The sequence below is a fragment of the Sus scrofa genome, chromosome 6 (assembly GCF_000003025.6).
Source record: "Sus scrofa isolate TJ Tabasco breed Duroc chromosome 6, Sscrofa11.1, whole genome shotgun sequence".
Taxonomy (NCBI): domain Eukaryota; kingdom Metazoa; phylum Chordata; class Mammalia; order Artiodactyla; family Suidae; genus Sus; species Sus scrofa.
Window position 1 is genome coordinate 14,688,533 of NC_010448.4, and position 25,132 is coordinate 14,713,664.

At 40.9% G+C, this 25,132-nt stretch overlaps 1 protein-coding gene across 3 annotated transcripts in view; it reads right to left on the minus strand.

The window, feature by feature from the left end:
* The window catches only part of PHLPP2 (PH domain and leucine rich repeat protein phosphatase 2), an 82,166-nt gene that overhangs the window by 54,777 nt on the left and 2,257 nt on the right, over window positions 1-25,132 (minus strand). Inside the window, exons 1-3 of one of the 3 annotated variants that reach the window (XM_021093824.1) lie at window positions 21,174-21,662; window positions 19,527-19,801; window positions 5,415-5,548 (exon numbers count right to left, since the gene is read on the minus strand). In XM_021093824.1, coding sequence (XP_020949483.1) covers window positions 5,415-5,548; window positions 19,527-19,795 — 403 coding nt within the window. In that variant the 5' untranslated portion in view covers window positions 19,796-19,801; window positions 21,174-21,662. Of the gene's footprint in view, window positions 1-5,414; window positions 5,549-19,526; window positions 19,802-21,173; window positions 21,663-25,132 lie in introns of those variants that run through there. The other 2 variants (XM_021093823.1, XM_021093825.1) reach the window with 2 other exon arrangements.

A 25,132-nucleotide genomic window follows, 5' to 3' on the forward strand; every position in this document is an offset into this window, starting at 1 on the left:
AAATTCTACTGATATCAGCATAAGACAAAGAGATCAATATAAGAAGACAGTATCTAAAAATAGACCCCTGCCTGTATATGAACTTAATAATAAGAAAGGTAATACTTAAAATTAGTAGGATGAACTATTCCATAAATATTGCTGGGACAACTGAGAAAAAAGGAAAGTTAGATTCCCTACCTCATATCATATTTTAAAAATATAAAATTACTGGAAGAAAATGTAGAGTATGTTTATGACCTAGGATAGGGAAGGAATGCAAATGTTTTAAAGGAAAAGACTGATTAAATAAAACCTGCACAATAAAGAACAATAAAATGAAAAAACAAGTTAAAGACCAGGGGAAAAAATGTGTCACAAAAACATTCCAGAGGATATATATTCAAAATACATACAAAAGTCCTTTAGAGCAATATGAGAAAAAGATAACACAAATATCAATGAGTAATTCAAAGGAGAAGAAACCTAAAGATCCAGTATAAATATGAAACAGTATTCAACCATACTAGTAATTATGGAAACAAGTTCCCGTTGCAGCGCAGCAGAAACGAATCCAACTAGTATCCATGAGGATGCAGGTTCGATCCCTGGCCTTGCTCAGTGGGTTAAGGATCTGGTGTTGCTGTGAGCTGTGGTGTAGGCTGCAGTCGCAGCTGGGATCCTGCATTGCTGTGGCTGTGGTGCAGGCCGGCAGCTATGGCTCTGACTCAACCCCTAGCCTGGGAACTTCCATATGCCACACATGTGGCCCTACAAAGCAAAAAAATAATAAAAATAATTAGGGAAACAAAATTAAAACATTCAGACCATCATTTTATCCATCATATTAGTAAAAATGTTCAATGCTAATAATATTAAAAGGTGAAATTGTGAGCAAAGGGGTACTCTGATGACTATACATTTGTTTCATGGAAGTAACTATTGCTAGAGACTTACAGCCTGCCAAAACTGAATCAAGAAGAAATAGAGCAACTGAACAGACTGATCACTAGAAATGAAATTGAATATGTCATAAAAATACTCCCTACAAATAAAAGTCCAGGACCAGAGGGCTTCACAGGTGAATTCTACCAAACATACAAAGAGGAACTTATACCCATCCTCCTTAAACTTTCTCAAAAGGCTGAAGAGGAAGGAACGCTCCCAAAGACATTCTATGATGCCACCATCACCCTAATTCCAAAACCAGACAAAGATAACACCAGAAAAGAAAACTATAGGCCAACATCTTTCATGAATATGGACACAAAAATTCTCAACAAAATTTTAGCCAATAGAACTCAACAACATATAAAAAAGATAGTATACCATGACCAGGTGGGATTCATCCCAGGTTCAACATACAAAGGATGGTTCAACATACGAAATCAATCAACATCATACACCACATTAACAAAAGAAAAGTCAAAAACCACATGATCATCTCAAGAGATGCAGAGAAAGCATTTGACATAAAGTCCAGCATCCATTCATGATAAAAACACTCTTACCAAAGTGGGTATAGAGGAAACATACATTAACGTAATATTTCAAATGTGAATAAATATCCTATGACCTAATAATTTTATGTTTAGAGATCTACTCTGAAGAAACACAGATGCACAAAATGCAATTTTATTACAGTGATGTTTGCAATAGTCCATTGCTAGGGAAGTTGTTACATAAACTGTAATATATACATGATATTCAATACTACGTAACATAAAGAAAGGCACAGAGTTAAGGGGAAGATGGTTAAGAAAAAAATCTCCAAAACACTGCTGGGGGAAAAAGCATGAAGACCAATACCAAGTGATATCATTTATGGAAACAAAATAGATTTCTGTAAATACATATTATACAGGAATGAGTTAGAAAATTCTGAACATATACCAAATTGACTGTTATATCATAATAATCGTATTATATATCACCACTTAAATAGACAACCACTATGAGTATATACATACCAGTACTGATTCAAATTCTACTTGTAGGAATCACTTCCTCCCTCTACTGAGAGGTCAGCCATTCTCTTGACTTTTATAATAATCGCTTCCTTGTTTTCTTTTTCTTTTTGCTACTGTATTAGTTATAGCAGTTTAAACTACTGTAGCAAAAAGAGTATGCTGGCCCAAGCACAACAGAAATTTAATTCTCTCCTAGGGTGGGCAGTGTGGATTTCCAGGGGCCAATTAGGTTGAGAGACTTGGGCGGATGGTGGCTCTGCCATTTTCAACACATGACTTCAACAACTACTGCTCTGCTGACTGCCTCCCCAGCCTACAGAAGAGGCAAGGGGCAAGAAGCAGCACGCATGGGAGGTTTAAAAGAGGTACACAACAAATCCACTCCATGGCACAGAAGAACCCTGTCACCGTGCCACCTCTAAGTGCCCCCCCTCATTCTTACAGGGAAGGAGGAAAGGGCAGACGTGGAGGGACAGACATACATCTCTACACAGCACGGCTGAGTTTTGCCAGGTTTTGAACTTTCAATGAATGGAAATATACCATGCGAGTCTTTCTGTATCTGGTTTCTTTTGTTTGTTTATGCTTCTTGGATACAACTGTCTCAAACAAAGTGTGCAGAGCATACAGGAAAAAAAGAAATGCTCAGGCTGGGTGCCCCGCTACCTGAGCTATTCAGTCCCAGAACTACAACCACACCAGCAAGTCACACCTTCTGGACTCTGCTTCCTCAGGCACGACAGGGCGTTGAGTAATGGGCTCGCGGTCTCTCTGATCAATCACGCTACCCACTCATTCCTAGTCCCATATGCTCCTTCATGGCTTTATATCATGAATGTGCACTGAGTCACTCCACACACTTTCCCCCAGCACCCACCCCGGCAAGACAGATAGACTAGCATTTGCATAACGGCCACCTGGAGTACTGGGTACTTTTTCATACCCAGCAAACACAGCAAAATTCACTTGTTTGAACTTGGGGCCTTCTGACCCTGGCCTCATTAACACTATAGTCTAACTAAGCTAACTCACCAAAGACTCCACACATGAAATACTGAAAGCGGATTACTTCACTATTTGCTTCAAAGAGAATACTTCAAATTCATTAAGAGTCCTCTCTTCAAAAGGTGAGGCCTAAGTCCCTTCTCGAGAGTGTGGGCTGTGTTTGGTGACTCTGTGCCAATCGACAGAAGGTAGTGAAATGATGGTGACTTAGGAGGCGAGGTCATGAAAAACAGAGGCATGGGTGCACATGTGCGTGTGGTGTTTGCAAGCACACAGTCATGTGCACGTCTGTGTGTCTCATCACTGCGGGCACCTAGAGGCCACACCATGAAAACACTGAGGCAGCCCTAGAGAGGGGTCCACACAGCAAGAAATTGAGATCTCCTGCCAAAAGCTGGTGAGAAACTGGGGCCTTCTACCCAACAGCCATGTTAGACATAAATCTTCCAGCCCCACTCAAGCCTTGAGATAACTAGAGCCTCACCCAGTATAGTGAGCACTATTCCTGAGAGGCCAGGCCAAACCAGCCAGCTAAATTACTCCCGGTTTCTGACAGATAGAAACTGTGTAAGATAATAAACATTTATTATCATGTTAAGTCACTAAGTTTTGAGGCAATCTATTACACAGCCAATAGATAATATTCTTATCTATCTACCTACCCATCTGTCTATCTAAACACACGCACACATACATATTTTTAATCCTTTATTTCTGGTGCCACATACATACATCGCCTATTTAAAAAAACAAACAAACAAACAAACAAACACAGCAGTTCCTGTTGTGGCTCAGTGGTTTAACGAATCTGACTAGGAACTATGAGGTTGCAGGTTCGATCCCTGGCTTTGCTCAGTGGATTAAGGATCCAGAGTTGCCGTGACCTGTGGTGTAGGTCACAGACCCGGCTCAGATCCCGCGTTACTGTGGCTCTGGTGTAGGCTGGTTCCAACTGGATCCCTAGCCTGGGAACCTCCATATGCCATGGGTGCGGCTCTAGGAAAAAGACAAAAAGACAAAATAAATAAATAAATAAATAAATAAAAACAACTAGCTTTTAAAAACCTCTTTTCCAAACATAATTTTCCCATTCAAATTATACTAGCTTTTCTGATGTAACAGAGCTCACTTTTGGAAATGTTCTCTGCTAAAGACCTCCCAAAATATAGTAAGTACTACAAACTGGTACTTTTAGATTTTCCTCATGTTTCACATCAATCTAGCAATCATTCTTCCTTCATGAACTAGCCAAGGAAAGAAACTAATGAAAATAAAATGGAAAAAAACATACAAGGAACAACATGTCACAAAATACTGTGATGAAAAATTATTAGTAAAATCTTTTGTGAAGTGCATTTACTAAAACTGGCTTATGACACTGTCACAAGAGTTGTAGCAAGAAGTATACAGAGGAGTTCCCGCTGTGGTGCATGGATTAAGGATCCGACTTATCTCTGGCACTGCCGGTTCGATCCCTGGCCTAGCACAGTGGGTTGAGGATCATGCATTGCCACGAAGGTGGCATAGGTCACAGATGTGGCTTAGATTCGATCCCTGGCCCGGGAACTTCCACATGCCTCGGGTGCAGCCAAAAAAGAAAAAAAAAACTATACAGAGATGAAATCAAAATGAGAACAGGGAATCTTAGTAAATGGTTATGCCTACATACAGTAATAACTTAGTTGTTAGCTTAACTGTTTGATAAGTAGGTCACATTTATTCAAACCGACTGGGTGGTAAATGGCTCTGTTATTTACGACCAGCATGACCCTGAACAAGTTCTTTAAGTTCTCTGTCTCAGTAACTTCTCATTCGTAAAATGAGACAAGAGTGCCCAGAGCATAAGGTGGCTATAAATGAGTAAACTGGGGAATTTACAGGCATAAAAGCACACTGCAAGCACTCAAAAAATGGTACTCGGTAGGACTACGAGTAGACTATGTGTATTTGGAAAGTATCTGATTTCACGGAGTCTAACTTTATTGCCAAAGTGATCAGGTGAAAAATAGTCAAGAGGGGACGGTGCACCAAAAGAGCAGAGCAGGTAAAAAAATCCCAGATTTAAAGCTTACAAAATTCAACAATATACACATTTGACAGATACATTCATCAAAAGTTAAGTCATATATGATAATAACCACCTACTTTTCAACATTCTGGAACTATCTAGGAGTTCATGGAACTTTACAAGGAACTTGAAAGTATAACGGATACTAAAGCTATGATTTCATCCAGATGCTGGCAAAAGTACACAATGATTTTGTTAAGTTGGCAAAACACTGGAATAAAAAGAGCAAAAATAAAAAGGGAAGATTATATTCACTGTTGTTTCTTAACTACCTCGGTCAACTGGCTTTAAAATGGCTTTTGATAAAATACCTTTGAAGGGCTGAAGACAGAGGTACAAACAATCAACTAAAAATAGCCAACATATTCACAAGGCCACTGATAAATTCTTACCACCGTAGAATCGAAGCATACAGCCGAGGTCAGGATTTGCCGCCTCCTCCTGTATGCGCAAGGGGTCATCAAACCCCAGCCTGGATAAGTAATCATAAACAATCTGAAGAGGTCGTTCAGTGGGTTCCAGCCTCCTGCTTACACAATTCAAAAGAAAAATACATGATAAGTAATAACACACTTCATTTAATCTTTATTTACTTATTTATTTTCTTGTTTTTAGTCACACCTTCGGCATATGGACATTCCCAGGCCAGGGATCATATCCAAGCTGCAGCTGCAACTTACGCCACAGCTGCGGCAAAGCCAGATCCTTAATGCACTTAATACCAGATCCTTAATACCACAGTCAGAATTCCCCACTTTTTTTTTTTTTTTGCTTTTTAGAGCTGAACCCACAGCATATGGAAGATCCCAGGCTAGGGGTTGAATTGGAGCTGCAGCTGCCAGCCTACACCACAGCTCACAGCAACACCAGACCCTTAACACAATGAGAGAAGCCAGGGATTGAACCCATGTCCTCATGGATACTAGTCAGGTTCATTATTGCTGAGCCACGATGGGGACTCCAATTTTGAAAAATCTTTTCATATGCTCAGATATGTACTTCTTAATCTAGATTTTAACATCAGATAATACAACTAATCTAAGCCAGTGGTGCGCAAAGATTTTGGTCTCAAGTTCCCTCTACAGTCTTTGAGGCCCCCAAAGAGCTTTTGTTTCTCAAGGGTCTATCTATTGATATTTTCTGAATGAGAAACTAAAATTAAGAATTTCTAGAGAGTTGCCACTGTGGCTCAGTGGGTTAAGAATCCAGTGTTGCCACAAGCTGCAGTGTGGGTCGCAGATGTGGCTTGGATCTGGTGTTCCCATGTGTATGGCACAGGCCAGCAGCTGCAGCTCTGACTGGGAACCAGCCTGGGAACTTCCATATGCCATAGATATGGCCATAAAAAGAGAAAAGAATTTCTATATATTTATTCATCTGTAAATAACAATAAATCCATTATATGTTAATAAATATTTTATGAAAAGAAGATTTTTTTTAAATAAAACAAATTTAGTGAAAAGACACTGTTTTACATTTTTGCAAATCTCTTTAATAGCTGGTTTAATGGAAGACAGCTAGATTCTCACAACTACTTTTACATTCAGTCTGCTGTAATATCTTGTCATGTAACCTCTAGAAAACTCTGTATATTCATGAGACAGAGTGAAAAAAATTAATACTCCTTTATCATTGTGAAATACTTCTGACCTCATGCACCTCTTTAAAGAGCCTCAGGGGCTCCACAGGGTCCTTTGAGAGCCTCTGGTCCAAACTTACAGGCACTGAAATTATGAGATAGGAAAGATTCTACTTGGCCATAGCTGCTTTCATGCAAGGTACACATGCAATTATAAATGGAGACTTTGGCTTGCTGACCATGTCCTAGATATTTCCTCTGGCTTCATAGGTTATTTTTATTTTTTATTTTTTTCAGAGCCACACCCGCAGCATATGCAAGTTCCCAGGCTAGGGGTTGTAACAGGGTTGCAGCTGCCAGCCTACACCACAGCCACAGCGACACCAGATCTGAGCCACATTTGCAACCTACATGACAGCTTGTAGAAACACCAGATCCTTAACCCACTGAAGGGGCCAGGGATCAAACTCACATCCTCATGGATACTAGTTGGGTACAATACTGCTGAGCCACAATGGGAACTCCCGCCTTCGTAGGTTATTTTGCCATACAAATTGGGAATTGATTGCCCAGTAATTCCCCAGAAATCACTCTGCTAAAACCAGAATGTCAATAATCATTTCTGGCCTCTGGTGACACTGCGTATTTTAAATCACAGACACTTAAGACAGGTGTTTCACAATTCTTTTATCAGAAAGCAAACAGTCATAAACACAGCTGCTAAGAGCATGAGCTCCAAAAGTCGGATGCTGGGCTGGGAGTCTCACTGCTGCCACTTACCAAGTGCATGTGTACCCCCGGATAAGGTTTTTGTTTGTTTGTTTGTTTGTTTGTCTTTTTTAGGGCATATGGAGGTTCCCAGACTAGGGGTTGAATTGGAGATACAGCTGCCAGCCTACACCAAAGGCACAGAAATGCCAGATCCAAGCTGCATCTGCTACCTACCCTATAGCTCATGGCAATGTGGTTCCTTAACCCACTGAGAGAGGCCAGGGATCAAACTGGCAACCTTATGGTTCCTAGATGGATTCGTTTCTGCTGCACCATGACGGGATCTCTTGGACAAGCTATTTAAGACCTCACTGTTTTAAACTCCCCATCAGTATAGTGGGAATACAATAGCGGCTAAGAGTTGTTATTAAAAGTATTTACTTCCTGGGAGGTCCCGTCGTGGCTCAGTGGTTAACGAATCCGACTAGGAACCATGAGGTTGCGGGTTCGATCCCTGGCCTTGCTCAGTGGGTTAAGGATCCAGCGTTGCCGGGAGCTGAGGGGTAGGTCACAGACGCGGCTCGGATTTGGCGTTGCTGTGGCTGTGGTGTAGGCCGGCGGCTATAGCTCTGATTAGACCCCTAGCCTGGGAACCTCCAAATGCCACGGGAGCGGCCCATAAAATGGCAAAAAGACAAAAAAAAAAAAAAAAAGTATTGCCTTCCTTACAAGAAGACCTCATATAGTATGCTTAGCAAATTATTTCACATGAATCATAGTGTTTGATAACATACTGACAATTATTTGAAAAATTCTTAGGACTCAAATAAAACTTTAACTAGAATAAAAATAAAATATCTCCCCCATCTGAAACAACAACTGAAAAACAAGTATAGGAAGGCCTATGTGTTCAAAAGATCATGAAGAACATTACTCTTCGGGTCTTAAAAAGGATTCTGTTTAGAAAACTTAAGACGTATTAATCAAAAGAAACATGATATACTCATGGCAAAAAGGTATGTGTTCTGTGGTTAAGGAACTAGAAAATTCTGTTGGCAATAAAATTTAATTAAAAATAACAAGGAATAGGAATCCTACAAAACTGTATCAAAGTAATAATTTAGGAATGAAAATCATATTGATGAGTGCACGCGCACACATACACACAAAATCCCCAAATGAGGCCACTACCTGGCCCCTGCTGGCTGCTCAGTTCTAACTTCGGGCTTCCATAAACTCAGAACTACTGCATGGGGAATGACCAAAGAACTAAAAGCCTACAAAGACTGAATTTAAGAGAAATAGAAAATAAACTTTTCAGAATAAAAACATCAGTTATAAGTAATCTCCAGTCAAATCCACAAAGGGCTGTGACAATATTAGCACCTTCCCAGTACAATGATAGAATTTGTCCAAGAAGGACACATTTTAAGAGAGACTTCTAATAAACTGTATCCTGGAGGGGTTAATCAGCCATGTAATAGGAAGACTGACTGAAGGATTAACTTGAAGACAAGGTAACCAACGACAAAAAGAACTATGTCTATCTTTCAATGTCAAGAAGGATTAAGGAGTTCCCTGGTGGTCCAGCATTTAAGGATTTGGCGTTGTTGTCATTGCTATGGCCACAGTTCCATCCCTGGCCCAGGAACTTCCACATGCTATGGGTGTGGCAAAAAAAAAAAAAAAATGATTAGATTTACTCTTGATTGCTCCAAAGAATGGGACTAGGACCAAGGAGAAGTTGACAGGTAGACTTGGATTATAAATGAGCAAGAATCCTAATAATCAGAGATGCCCAATAATGAAACAGATGGTATCTCAAAATAGAGGAGTTCCCATTGTGGCTCATCAGTAATGAACCTGACTGGTATCCATGAGGTCTCGGGTTTGATCCCTGGCCCCACTCAGTGGGTTAAGGATCTGGCGTTGCCAGGAGCTGCGGTGTAGGTCAGTCTCGGTTCAGATCTGGCATTGCTGTGGCTGTGGCGGAAGCCGGCAACTGCAGCTCCGATTAGACCCCTAGCCTGGGAATTTCCATATGCCACATGTGTGGCCCTAAAAAAGCAAAAAAAAAAAAAAAGGCTCACAAGAGCTGGAGAGCCATCTGTCACAGACATTTTAGGAGAGGCTCCTCCAAGAATCAAGTTGGGCCAAATGATCTTTAGGGTCATTTAGAACTCAAGCATCTATGATAGGACACCTTCCTGATAGAATACAAATTCTTCCTGTACACTGCTATTATTTTTTGATATGGAGCTCAATATATTTAAATATAATTCCATAAAGAATAACAAAATTTTTTTAAAAAACATAAAAATAAGAAAAAAAAGACGAAAAATCCCAAACTAACTAACTAACTAAATAAATATAATTCCACCTAACGACCACATATTCAAGACCAAGAAAGAGTAAGTTCAGGCTAAATCTCACTAGCTCAATTTTTCTATTTCTCTCTGGAAAATCAAGAGAAATGGAAACATCCTAATTCTGACATGTTCTACGTGATCTGATTTCCTGGTCTGAAAAGGCTCCATAGATTTTGGAAACCCTCTTTATACACATCCACCTAAAGAAAGTAGTTTCCCTGGTGGGAGGGGAGGAAAAAGTCAAGAAAATCTCAACATCTGCTCTTATTAATTTAGCATAAATGAACAAACAAGAAATATTTCAAGAACTGCAAAAACATGTAAAATGAGGGACTAATGCCATTTACTCATTAAACTCATCTGCTTAAGAGAGGAGAGAGTATGGGGGAGGGAAATACTGTAATATGCTTACAGATCAATTTTGCGTTTCAAAGTTCCAAAAGTTTAACAGGCTGCTAATTAGCTCTTTGTTAAATACATTCTCACAAATCAAAGGAAATATATATACTGCGAAACAGGTGTAGGATAGAGTAACGCTGGCAAAGCAATGTTCCATTAGGCATTTGAAAAACTACTGCTTAAGGAGAGACAATAAGACTACTGTGAACTACTGTTCATTTCTAAGGCTTCTAGGAGCTGCTATGGTCCTTGTAAATCTGAATATACGTGTGTATGGTTAATTCTTTCCAAACCAGCCAACCAACACAGTAATGATATCAATGGCATTTATAGCTCTTCACCAAGTTATCCTAAACAATGCCCAAAGTTGAGATACAGGTAAGAGAAGAGTAAATTTCAATCATTTCACAAGAATTCTAGTTAATAGTGGGAGGCAAAAACATACATTATTAAAACCCAACATATTGTATCCAAGACTCTAGCAAAGCACAGCAGCAATTCTCTACATCAAAGTCAGATTAAAACTCAATCTCTGGCCACCTATAAAGAAAAGATCTGCAAATGTTTAAGACCAACTATACAGACAATACAAACAATGACAAGGACAGGACTCCATACCTGACACGTTGCTGGAAGTGCCTAACATTTTATAAAACTGGGCCTATTTTGCAAACAAGAAAAATGAGGTTCCAAGAGTCACACAATTAGTACACAGGTCATCAGGGTCTGAACCTGGGTCAGGTGTCTTTACAAAGCACAGCCTCCCTTAGGCAAACCACCTTATTTTAAAACGAAGTTAAAATAATTTAGGCAGAAGAGAGCTCAAAGCACTGCATATGTTAACTTACTTGGTTTGAGGTAACCAAGGCACAGAAAAAGTTATGGACTTCATTAGTCTAACACACCATCATTGGAAAGATATACTACTTTTATGTACACCTTTGTTGTCTAAGACTCTTACTAGCCTTTGTTGTCCCTGGCTCCTGGGAGGGAGGTTCTAAATCCCTGGAATTCCCTGAGTAATGGCAGTGTCTCAGTTATTCATGAGCCCCTTGGATCACCCCTCTGTGTATGCTGAGAGATGCGCTGACTCAGGATGGGGGCTTGTCACCAGAAAGACCGGCCACATGAAGAGAAGGCTGGGGCCTACAGCCTGTCCAACCTTGGGGAGGACAGGGCTAGGGCCTTGAGTTCAAGCCGGTAGTCAATGATTCAATGCATCAAGCCTACCCAATAATAATACCTCAGTAAAAACTCTGTAGGGAGCTCCCTTGTGGGGCAACCTAGTTAAGAGCCTGGTGTTGGCACTGCTGTGGCTTGGGTTGCTGCTGTGGTGTGGGTTCGATCCCTGGCCTGGGAACTCCCACGTGCTGTGGGTGTGGCCCAAACCAAACCAAACCAAACCTCTGTAAGGAAGTTCCGTGGTGCTTCCTGGAGGATGACCATACTAACCATACTAAAATTGTCATCTTACGATGGCTTTCTTGAGTTCTGTGAGACATTCCAGGGAATTACTGAACCTGATCAAGGTCATGGGAACCGCCGAATTTCTATCCAGTTGGCCAGAAGTGCAGCTAGAGTCTGAGGTCAGGGCAGTCTTACTGGAGATCATGCCCTTACTGTGTGAGGGCAGTTTGTGCAGACTCTGGGTGGTGTCAGAACTGTGCCGCAGTAAACCAGATGGCATCGCAATAACCATTGGGAAAGAAAAACACTGCCAATTAGACTCTGACCCACTGACAACTGTAAGAGCCACGCTGATTTCAGAGGTATTAAGGTGTAAAAACAAAACAAAAAAGTTTTAATACAAACAAGTTAGGTAATGTATAACACATTCTTCTCAAGTTTTAAAATAGTCCAAAAATACAAAGCACAAAACAACAATAATCGCCTTTTCCTTCCTCAGTGGTAATCTGCTCAGTACGTATCCTGAAACAGGACTTTTCATTCTACTTTTATGATATCAAAATATGGTATGCAAAACGCCGGTGACTTGGAAGGGGTTACCTAGCAAGTCAGCGATAGCAAAAGAATTAGAACTTAGGACCCCAAATCTCAAGGGCATTATTTTCTGTTAGATTCATCTTATTCACAGCTTATCTTAAAAGATGGCCTATCAAGCACAGAAATCTTAGCCATTTTGATGACTAAAAATAGAAATAAAAATATATGTCCATGAGCCAAAGGGCACTCCGTTTTGTTACAACCCTTCAGACTGAAGGCGAGGATGACACTAAGCTTCACAGCGAGTCATTTATTACTTCAACAGTTCAATCAACCAGACAGACCAAATATTATCACATCAAGCGCAGTGGGCTGGGAGACAGGCCTCTTGTGTTCCAACTACAGCTCTGGCACCAGGCAGTTGTGGGAATGTGCTCTGGACTTGAACTCTCCAGGCCTGGCTTGCAGCTATAAAACGAAGGGACCTGGTTTCAGTCATTTCCATGGGGGAGTTACCAGCCTTTTGGGCCAGACAATTATTTGCTGTATAAGACTGTCTCACACAGGAGTTCTCGTTGTGGCTCAGTGGAAACAAATCTGACTAGTAACCATAAGGTGTGGGTTCGATCCCTGGCCTCACTCAGTGGGTTAAGGATCCAGTGAACTGTGGTGTAGATCACAGACATGGTTCGGATCCAGCGTTGCAGTGGCTGTGGTGTAGGCCAGAAGCCGTAGTTCCAATTCAACCCCTAGCCTGGGACCTTCCATATGCCATGGGTGTGGCCCTACAAAAAAAAAAAAAACTGTCTCACACATTAAGGACATGAGGCTCTCTGGTCCTTGTTCTCTAAATGCTGGTAATTCTCTCCTGCAGTTGTGATAACCAAAAAGCCGTGGCCCCATGCACACCTCCAGATGGAAAGTGTGGGGTGGGTAGGATGGGGGATTAGATTCGGTTCATCTTCCTAGTAGGTATCACTCTCAGGTTCCTTCAAGTGCTAAAATTCTATAAATTAGTAATCCCTCAGTTATACTCAAGTGAGAAGTCAATGATTTAAAAAGAATAAGGAAAGAAGGAAGTCATGGATGATTTAGGAAAAACATGGGGTAATTTTAGTATCAGTAATCCTATGTCTTTTCTTTCTTTCTTTCTTTCTTTTTTTTTTTTTTTTGCTTTTTAGGGCCACACCCGAGGCATGCAGAGGGTCCCAGGCTAGGGGTCAAATCTGAGCTGAAGCTGCTAGGGTATGCCACACCCACAGCAATGTGGGATCCGAGCCGTGTCTGCAACCTACACCATAGCACTCAGCAACGCCGGATCCGGATCCTTACTTAACCCACTGAGCGAGGCCAGGGGTGGAACCTGCGTCCTCATGGGTGCTAGTTGGATTCATCTCCACTGAGCCACCGCAGGAAATCCCCAGTAAGCCTATTTCTAGGACAGAGCCCATGGAAATCAACAATGTAAAGCTTTATGGGCAAAGGTTTAGTCATCACACTCCTAAGTGCTGGATGACTTCAAATGACCCAAATAAGCACCACTTACTAAGCACTTACTAGGCCCAAGCACCATTTTAAGTACTTTACTCCCTTGCTCCTCTAAGTGTAGAAAATCACATCGGAGTTCAATAGAAACAGACCCACAGACCCCACCCCAGACCTAGTGAATGAGAAACTGTACTGCAACAAGCTTCCCAAGTGGACATCAGAGTTTAAGCAGTGTTAACAGCTATTAATTCATTCACTCTTCATTAACATGCAGAATTTAGTCCTCGTGATTAAACTCTAATGTAAATATTATCATCCTTCATTTTACAGACTAGTAAACTGAGGACAAAGAGTTGGGTACCTTGCATGGCAGTGGTCAGAGCCAGGATTTGAGCCCATACACTCTCCATGCAGACTCCAAGCTCTAAACCACCACTGCATAGTATTTCTCAAATTTTAAACAAGTTATAGTATATACACACAACAGAATATCCTATAGCTCTTAAAACTGCTATCAGGAATTTTTAATGACACAAGGAGATTAACTGAAGTTGGCAGTAAATAAAAGTGAATATACAGTGTGGGTCCAAATACGTAATTAAAAAAAAAATTATACACATACACTCATTTCAAAAAAGATCTGGGGAAAAAAAAAAGGGACTGCGGTGGGGGAGGGGGAGGCAATATATGGAATCTGGGGTCAGAATGCCAGAGTTCAAATTCCAGCTTACACTTCCCAGCTGAGTGATTCTAGGTGAGATGATTAACCTTTTTAAGACTCATTTTCCTCATCTATAAAATGGGGAAAGGATTTACCTCTCGAGATTGTTAGGTGGATTAACTGAGATAAACTACACCAAGCATAAGCATTGAAAATTACTCTTTTTCTTCATACTTGTTCATTTTTCAAAACTTTCTACTATGAACATAAATTACACATCAGTAAGCAACAACAACAGCAAAGTTAGTAAAAAAGATACTGCCTTAGCCTGCCAACTATCTCTTGAAAGGCTATTATGAAGATAGTACCTATTCTTCTGATTAGATAAATGTTAGACTGAACTCAAGCAATTAATAGCTGAGTAAGAGATCGGAAAAAAGATCTTTAAACAGGTATGATTAAAAAATGACCCTGAGTGAGGGATGCTGTGCCAGTTCCCTCCAGGAGGGCCTTTAACTCAGAAGAAAGTCCACCATCTATCACAGTTGATTTCAGCATTCCAGCTGCTTGGCAGCGCCTGCTGGCCTTGAACAGGTAACTGGACCTCTAGGAAAGCCTCAGTTTTCCTCATCGGAAAGGAATGAGCCTACCTCTCCTAGAGTTATTGTGAGAATGGAATGAGAAAATGTGCATAAAGCAATAAGCCTGCTGGCTAGCAAAGAAAGCATTAATGCTGGCTAAACTCTATCCTCACCATCCTCACTTCTTGGGATGCTGAGACTTCTTGAGCTCCCAATGAAAATATTCGTATCTCATATGCTACACGGCATCCTGTATGTGGAATCTAAAAAACACAACAAACTAATAAATGTAAAAAAAAGTAGCAGACTCACAGACAGAACAAACTAGTAGCCGTGGAGGCAGGGCCGGGGGTGGGGAGGCGTGGGAGGTCCAAATTACTGGGTGTGAGGGAGGCACAAGGGTGTCCTGTACGATACAGGGGAAAGAGCCAATATTGGGTAATAACTGTAAATGGTTTAACATTTTTTTAATCTTGAAAAAAAAGACAATATATCCATATCTTCAAATCACAGTTCAACAGTGTTTTTCAACAGTGTTTTTTAAAAACACTTTGGGTTTTTCTGTTTTTTAAAATTTTTGTTATGATGGATTTACAATGTTGTCAATTTCTGCTGTACAGCAATGTGACCCAGTCATACATATACATACATTCATTTTCTCACATTATACCCCACCATGCTCCATCACAAGTGATTGGATATATAATTCCCTCTGCTATATAGCAGAATCTCATTGCTTATCCACCCCAAACGCAAAAGAGTTTTCATCCACTAACCCCGAAATCCCAGTCCACCCCCCATCCCATTTGTCCTTATCTTTTCTGTTTTGTAGATAGATCATTTTCAGTAGCGTTTTCATTATTTTGTCGTCAATTATCTCTTCAAAGAGCTATTTCAATACAAATTTATCAAGGTCACAGGGCTAAAAAGAGACAAACTCCACTCTTTAAGCACAGTTTAGATTCACAAAAGTAAATTATACTACATTTGGATTCTTAACTAACTACACAACTGGTCGCAGCAAGCCAATTCAATAGGGTTTTCTCCACTTTTCTTTTTTTTTTTTTTTTTTTTTGTTGTTGTTGTTGTTGTTGTTGTTGTTGTTGTTGCTATTTCTTGGGCTGCTCCCGTGGCATATGGAGGTTCCCAGGCTAGGGGTTGAATCGGAGCTGTAGCCACCGGCCTACGCCAGAGCCACAGCAACGCAGGATCCGAGCCGCATCTGCAGCCTACACCACAGCTCACGGCAACGCCGGATCGCCAACCCACTGAGCAAGGGCAGGGACCGAACCCGCAACCTCATGGTTCCTAGTCGGATTCGTTAACCACTGCGCCACGACGGGAACTCCTCCACTTTTCTAATTATCATACACACTGATACACAAATGAGTAAGTCTTAGGTTTAAATACTTGAACTCCATCAATCACTACCAGCTATAATGTAGGTCAAGGCTTTCCACCTGATAAAATTAGATCGGAATCAGTGTTAAGATTTAGAAAAGCCTAAGGATCACCCTGTCTGATCCTTTCATTTTACAAATGGATTTAGGAAATATAGTTAACTGGTGAACAAGGAAAACATTCAAGTGCTAATCTACTTTTTCAGGCATTAGTCCAAATCTTAAAAGGCACATATAGTAAACCTCAGTTTAGACTTTTAAAATGGTATCAATTTTTAGCTCAGCCAAAGGTGTTACTATTACTACCACATTTTTAGGTGTGTAAGTGAGAGCCTCCTTTCTCACTTGCAACAGTATTAAATCCACAGTCTTGAATTCTATTTCAAAATAGTTATTACAGGGGAAGGGGAGGAGAGAAAGTCTACAGTCAAGCAATGAAGGAGCTCTTATTTGAGGTCTAACTCAAAGAACTAATAGTAGTTTTTTGGGTTTTTGTTTTTTTTTTAGAAAAGGTGAATCCAGGTTAACGATCTAGTGTTGCTGCTGCTGTGGCAAGGGTTCAATCCCTGGCCCCGGGAACTTTCACATGCTGTAGGTACAGCCAAAAAAATTAAAACAATAAAAATAAAAATAAAAGACTACTATGAGAATACCTTTTTTCTTCATGTTTATATAAGAAATTTTAAAGAAAACACAAATGACTTTTAAACCTATAAAAATGTGCTCAACCTCACTCATTAACATAAATAAAAATTAAAATGAAATAACAAAATTCTATAAGATTTGAAAAAAAGCTATGTCATTAGGCTTGAAAAAAGATGTGTCCTTGGAATGCTGAATTTAGGATTCTCTAAAACCTGCTGACAATCATTTCCTAGATGATCAAGTAGGTGCACATGCATGAGGACATGTTTATGTATGTAAATTTTTTTTTGTCTTTTTGCCATTTCTAGGGCCACTCCCCTGGCATATGGAGGTTCCCAGGCAAGGGGTTGAATCGGAGCTGTAGCCGCCGGCCTACACCAGAGCCACAGCCACAGCCACGGCCACACCACATCCGAGCCGAGTCTGTGACCTACACCACAGCTCACAGCAATGCTGGATCCTTAACCCACTGAGCAAGGCGAGGGATCGAACCTGAAACCTCATGGTTCCTAGTCGGACTCATTAACCACTGCATCACGATGGGAACTCCTATATATGTAAAATTTAACACTAACACATTCTAGATAAAGTAAGGGGAAGATAGGTATACTTCAATCACCAGGGTATAATTTCTATGAAGAGGAATTTTTTGTGTGTCTTTTAGGGCCGTGCCCTCGGCATATCAAAGTTCCCAGGCTAAGGGTCTAATCGGAGCTGTAGCCGTGGGTCTACACTGCAGCCATAGCAACACCAGATCTGAGCTACATTTTCGGCCTACACCACAGCTCACAAGGCCAGATCCTTAACCCACTGAGCGAGGCCAGGGATTAAACCCGCAACCTCATGGTCAGACGGATTTGTTTCCACTGAACCATTATGGGAACTCTAGAAGAGGAATTTGACAACACTTACCAAAACTGTAAATAAGTCAGCAATTCCACTTCTCGGAGTTTATCCTGCAAATGACTTACTCACAGGAGACATATCACAGGTCAAGGATATTCATTGCAACAGTGCTTAGAGTAGAAGGTTGGTCATAGTCTACATGTCCGCTAATAGGAGACCGGCTAAAATTATGGTACACTCATAAGAGCAAATACTATGCAGCCATTATATAAATATAAAAATTATATAAATATTAATATGGGATATTAAGAGATATTAAGTTGACAACATGTTCCATGCAGCAGGATTAGTTTTATTTATTTATTTACGTACTAGGTTTTGGGTTTTTTTGTTTTTTTTTTAGGGCCACACCCGTGGCATATGGAAGTTCCCAAAGCCATGATGGGAATTCCTAATTTTTTTTTTGGTCTTTTTTTTTTTTTTTTTTTTTGCCATTTCTAGGGCCACTCCCGCAGCATATGGAGGTTCCCAGGCTAGGGGTCCAATCAGAGCTGTAACCGCCGGCCCCCACAAGAGCCACAGCAACTCGGGATCCGAGCCGTGTCTGCAACCTACACCACAGCTCACGGCAACGCCGGATCGTCAACCCACTGAGCAAGGGCAGGGACCGAACCCGCAACCTCATGGTTCCTAGTCGGATTCGTTAACCACTGCGCCACGACGGGAACTCCGGAATTCCTAGTTTTAAATTTATATACCAATAGAGACACATACTCATGCATAAGCACATGACTCTCTCGTTCTATTTCCTTTTATACATTTCCATTTTATTCTATTTTCATGTTTTTACTTTTTCAAAAAAAACTTTAAAATATTTGTTGTGAAGTTCCCACTGTGGCACAGTGGGTTAAGAACCCAACTGCACCTGCTGTATAGCACTGGGAACCATATCTAGTCATTTATGACGGAGCATGATAATGTGAGAAAAAGGAATGTATATGTGTATGTGTGACTGGGTCACCCTGCTGTACAGTAGCAAATTGACAAAACACTATACATCAGCTATAATGCAAAAAAATTAAAATCATTAAAAAAAAAAAAAAAAGAATCCAACTGCAGGAGTTCCCGTTGTGGCTCAGCAGTAACAAACCCCACTAGCATCCAAGAGGACTCAAGTTTGATCCCTGGCTTGACCAGTGGGTTAAGGATCTGGCGTTGCTGTAAGCTGTGGTGTAGGTCGAAGACTTGGCTCAGACCCCAAGCTGCTGTGGCTGTGGTGTAGGCTGGCAGCTACAGCTCCGATTCAACCCCTAGCCCGGGAACTTCCATATGCCTCGGGTGCAGCCCTAAAAAGACAAAAAAAAAAAAAAAGTTAGCTTTTTAAAGTTTTCTGTTTCTTTTTAGGGCCGCACCTTTGGCAGGTGAAGCTCCCCAGCTAGGGGTCAAATAGGAGCTGCAGCTACCAGCCTGTACCACTGCCGCACCGGATCGAGCCGCATCTGTGACCTAGACTGCAGCTTGCAGCAACACAGGATCTTTAACTCACAGAGTGAGGCCAGGGATCCAACTTGCATCCTCATGGATACTAGTTGGGTTCTTAATCCACTGAGCCACAAAAGGAACTCTGAAAAAAAAATTTAATTTAGATATCTGACCTATGGGTAATTCAAATGAAGTAACACTATCGAATTTTCTTTCACTGAGAGTCTTTAAGTTCAAGAATCTTCACATCAGCATCCAAAGGATAAAACCTTTTTTCAAGCCTAGTGACTCCATAACCATCATTAGTTCTAGCACGAATAAAGTCCTAAAGCCCACTTGCAAGCAGAAACATGTGTGAAATAGCGCAGGAGAATTAGGGTGGTACAACTCAGACCTCACCTGACCAGGTCTCCATGGAGCTGTAAATAAAGACTTTCCTTTCCTTCTCCAGCACAAATTTCTGATGCTGGTGTCTCTACTGTGCAAAGGACAAGATGTAAGTCAGACGAGGAGGCAGAGGCAGAGGTGCTGGTTGGCGTGGCAGTGGTTGTATCTGCTCCATATAGGTAAACACAGCCTCTCTTCACGTCTTCTCTCAGCCAGTCTCTCTCTCGAGACCCAAACCGACTTCTCCTATTCAAACAATTTCTGCTCCCATTGCGTTTCATATTTCTCTACAAAATGTCAAGAAAAAGAAATCATTAGCTCCAATGTCTGACAATTAGTCGTGTTCAGTCCTCACCCCTCCTTTCCACTCTGTTTTCACCAAAAGCCTCTGCAGAGCTGCCTCATCTCACAGGGCCCGCTGCACCTGCCACACCCACTCTCACACTGGCAAACGGCATTCTCTTTACGGCTAGACATCCGAGTCTCTGCACATCATCTTCTGACCCTTTTTTCCCTTATGTTTTCGGCAATGTGTCAGGAATAAGAGTAGTGTACCTACTACCCAACTTGCACAAATTTTAACATTTGCTACATTGACTTTAATTATTATTATTATTATTATTATTATTGTTGTTGCTTTTTAGGGCCTCACCTGCAGCATATGGAAGTTCCCAGGCTAAGGGTCAAATCAGAACTGCAGCTGCCAGCCTATACCACAGCCAGAACAACGTGGGATCTGAGCCAGTGTCTTCAACCTACACCACAGCTCACCACAAGGCTGGATCCCTAACTCATTGAGCAAGGCCAGGGACCGAACCTGCATCCTCATGCATACTAGTGGGGTTCGTTACCACAACAGAAACTCCCTACTATATTTAGCATTTATAAACACTCTACTATATTTAGCATTTATCATCCCAGGTATTTTTTTGTTTGCCATATATGTATATATCTATAAACTCTATATAGTATTGTTTTACATAATTTAAAACTTTATCTAAAACCTAATATACTTAGGTTTCACCTCATAATTTTTTTAACATTAGTTTAAGATATGTCTATGCCAATACACCCAGCTCATTCTCTTGAATAATACTCATAATTATTATTATAATTATACTTCCTTTCTTATTTGAATACACCAAAATATATCCATTCTCCTGCTGATGGCATTTAGTTTGTTTCTAATTTTTTCACTGTTGGAAACAATGCTGCAATAAACATGTTTGCATGTCTCCCTATGCAAATTTAAAACTTCTCTAGGGTCTTGATCTGCTGCCTCACACCCCAAATAAGAAAGTACAGAACCAACACAATATGCACAAATACTCTTTTCATTCTCACATTGCAAAAAAAATTATTGTTGCAATGTGATATACACTGTGAAGTCACATTACCTCAAGACAAAACAACTGCTGCAGCAATATAACAAGTGTCTAGAGATCAATATTTACCTGCTCTATTTTTATAATGGGCCATTTCTGTTGCCGTTATTAAAAAACTAATTTCCACCATTACACAGTCACACCTCTCCAGGGCCACTCCCCACTGGATTCACTCTGTTTCAGGCATATCCTCCTCCCCAGATACACCAACTATTCCACAATTCTGTGACTTGTCCGAAATGTCCTTCCCAACATGTCCATTTTCTCTTCCTACCTAGAAAGGATAACTCTGCTCCTCAGAATTTCTTCACCTTAAGCATACTTCCATTACTCTGTAAATCACAATGAATTTTTAATTATTTACTTGATACTTCTTCTTCTCTTAAACACCGAGAACCTATTATAGTGCCCGAACACCTGAAGAGCAGAAACGCATGCAGAACCCAGCTGACGTTAGAGAAATTTATTCCCCCTCTGTACTTTAGCCAGTTAGCTCTGGCAACGAGTTGAACAAACTTGGGGAAAATTTTTTCCATTTTTACAGGAAACCCTATAATCTTTTCCTTGTATCAAGCACAAAGCAAATATTGCTACTTTTGCTACTATTCTTCACTGGAAAACAGAAATAATAATTTTGTAATCACGGAGGTCAAATATTTTAGGATAACTGCTGCACCCAAAATTCAGTCTCTAACAATGGTAAAGAAAGGGGAAGGTGGAGTTCCCATCATGGCGCAGTGGTTAACAAATCCTACTAGGAACCATGAGGTTGCAGGTTAGATCCCTGGCCTTGCTCAGTGGGCTAAGGATCTGGTGTTGTTTTGAGCTGTGGTGTAGGTCACAGACGTGGCTCGGATCCCGCGTTGCTGTGGCTCTGGCGTAGGCCAGAGGCTACAGCTCCGATTGGACCCCTAGCCTGGGAACCTTGACATACTGCAACAGCGGCCCAAGAAATGGCAAAAAAAAAAAAAAAAAAAGAAAGAAAGGGGAAGGTAAAGTTGGAAGGTATTCCCCACTTGGAGAGAAAGAAAAACAAGAAATGAGAATGACTTGATTGTTTAAATTGAGGATAACACAGGTAAATCTATGATCATTTTACAGATCTTAGGGATTTGAGTACAGATATTCAAAAGCATGAGTATTATTACTGATTCTACCTTTAGATAAACAGGATAAACTCCTGCTACAAGTGTGAGCTGGGCCCCTTTCTTCTCATCAAGAGCATTTTCTCAAAGCTGAACATCTCAGAATTAACAAAGGGCTTTCAAGAACTTTTATAAACACAGGGACTGTCAGATTTGCACCACTAAATAATCTTAACCACTGCATAATTACTCACTGATTTTAAACATTCTTTATTTTTAATCATTGGGAAAGAGTAACTGATCTATCTGAAAACAGAATTCTACATGGTACAGTAACATTTATACAAAGAAGCTCTGTATTCTGCACTAGTGGAGAGAAATTTTGCTCACTGCTATTAAGAAAGGGCAAGTAGGGAGTTCCTGTCGTGGCTCACTGGGAATGAATCTGACTAGCATCCATGAGGACTCGGGTTCGATCCCTGGCCGTGCTCAGTGGGTTAAGGACCCAGTGTTGCCGTGAACCATGGTATAGGTTGCAGATGCGGCTCAGATCTAGCATTGCTGTGGCTGTGGTGTAGGCCAGCAGCTACAGCTCTGATTGTACCCGTAGCCTGGGAACCTCCACATGCCGCAGGTAGGGCCCTAAAAAAAACAAACAAAAACAAAAACAAACACGAAAAAACAGGGCAAGTAGACACTACCCCACACAACTACCAAAAAGCTTATTTAAAACTTCTTAAGGTCAAATAATATCCTACTAACCTTCTCAACCTTAGAAAAGTTAAGACAGACCCCCAAAAGTATTATATTAGTCCATCTGTGACTTTTCTGTGAGGATTTTTTTTTTTTTTCTTTTTTAGGGCAGCACCCTCAGCATATGGAGGTTCCCAGGCTAGGAGTCCAATCTGCTGCGGGCGTACACTACAGCTCACGGAAACACCAGATCCTTAACCCACTGAGCAAGGCCAGGGATCGAACCTGCATCCTTATGGGTGCTAGTCAGATTCGTTAACCACTGAGCCACGACAGGAACTCTTTCTGTGAGGATTTTTAAAAAAGTCATTTTTAAATGTGTATATCTATTTCCCTTAAGACTATAAATTCCTGAAGAACTTTACATTGTTGAAACTCATGTGTTGTTGGTCAAGGAATGTAGTATCTCCTGTTTATATGACATATTCCACTCTAAGAAAATAAACTTCTGAGTTATAGCTTTAATAGATCTCCACCACCTAAAGCACCAGCTACATATGAGAAAGAAAAGTACTGGCCTCTGAGGTGCTTGCAGTTTTGAAAGCACTATTACACTGGAATTGCTAGACTGAAAACATTTTATTGCCTCCCTTACTCTTATATAAGAACTACTGACAAATTTAACTAAAAGCAAACACAAGTATAATCATCCTCACATCAAACAAGTGTATAAAGGGCACATTTAAGGATATTTCTATTTTGTCTTTTTTATTTTATTTTTTTGCCTTTTTCTTGAGCTGTTCCCGCGGCATATGGAGGTTCCCAGGCTAGGGGTCCAATTGGAGCTGTAGCTGCCCGCCTTCGCCAGAGCCACAGCAACTCGGGATCCGAGCCACATCTGCGACCAACACCACAGCTCATGGCAACGCCAGATCCTTGACCCAGTAAGCAAGGCCAGGAATCGAACCCGCAACCTCATGGTTCCTAGTCAGATTGGCTAACCGCTCCGCCACAACAGGAACTCCAGAAATTTTTTTTTTTGTCTTTTTGTTGTTTTAGGGCCACACCCGCGGCACATGGAGGTTCCCAGGCTAGGGGTCCAATTGGAGCCAAAGCCGCCGGCCTATGCCAGAGCTACAGCAACAGGGAATCTGAGCCGCGTCTTCGACCTACACCACAGCTCACGGCAACACCGGATCCTTAACCCACTGAGTGAGGCCAGGGATCGAACCCACATCCTCATGGATGCTAGTCAGGTTCACTAACCACTGAGCCATGACAGCAACTCCCAAAGATATTTCTATTTTTTTTATTTTTTATTTTTATTTATTTATTTTATTATTATTTCTTTTTTTTTTTGCTATTTCTTGGGCCGCTCCCGCGGCATATGGAGATTCCCAGGCTAGGGGTCCAATCGGAGCTGTAGCCACTGGCCTACACCAGAGCCACAGCAACGCGGGATCCGAGCCGTGTCTGCAACCTACACCACAGCTCACGGCAACGACAGATCGTTAACCCACTGAACAAGTGCAGGGACCGAACCCGCAACCTCATGGTTCCTACTCGGATTCGTTCACCACTGCACCACGTCGGGAACTCCCCAAAGATATTTCTAGAAAGCAGAAATCTTCACAGTAAACCATGAATTAAGTACCCACTTCAGTCTTACACTTAGCTCTCTGAAAAGCGAAGACAACACTGAGGGCTCTAATCAGTTCAAAGGTGACAAACCATGAAACACCCACATACAATTAACTCTAAGATACGCATGGTAGAACAGGGTCTAGTAAAGTAACTCTCCATACTCAGTGAATTCTACTAGACTGTGAAATAGTCTCCAGTCAGAGCTATGTTCCTACACTCAAAACTTTAAAACATGGGCTCGTCTCTAGGAATACACATGTTAAGGAATATTTTGGGAGGGGTGGATGAGATGAGGAAGAATACTTCAGTTCCCTAAGATCGTTTTGGATTGACTGTAAAAACTATATACACACATTATTTTGATAAAAACCTGAAACTATTATTGAAAAAACAGATCTCTTGGCATTCACTGACTAGACTAGTTATAACTTTGTTTCTTCTACAGACTGAATTAAAAAAAAAAAAAAATCCCCAAATTGTAGCAAACATCTGGAAATTTCTGCTTCAAAGACACTCCCAATAAGAGAGTACTAAAAATATCATACTCACATTCTAACTACAATTATAAAGGAGTATAGTGCTAAATAAATCTAGAGGTAAATGCTGAATCAAATTTTCCAATACTCCTTAGAGTGAATGTAGACCTAACCTAGCTAAGTTGCACTGGCTTAGTCATTTTAGCCTTTTCATGAAGGCCTACACTCTTGACAATATGATGTCCGTAATTTGGTATTAAGTGTAAAAGAGTTACGAAAAACAATGATAAGTCTTTTTTCAAAGTGTTTTCACAGAAGAATATGTAGGCGACACT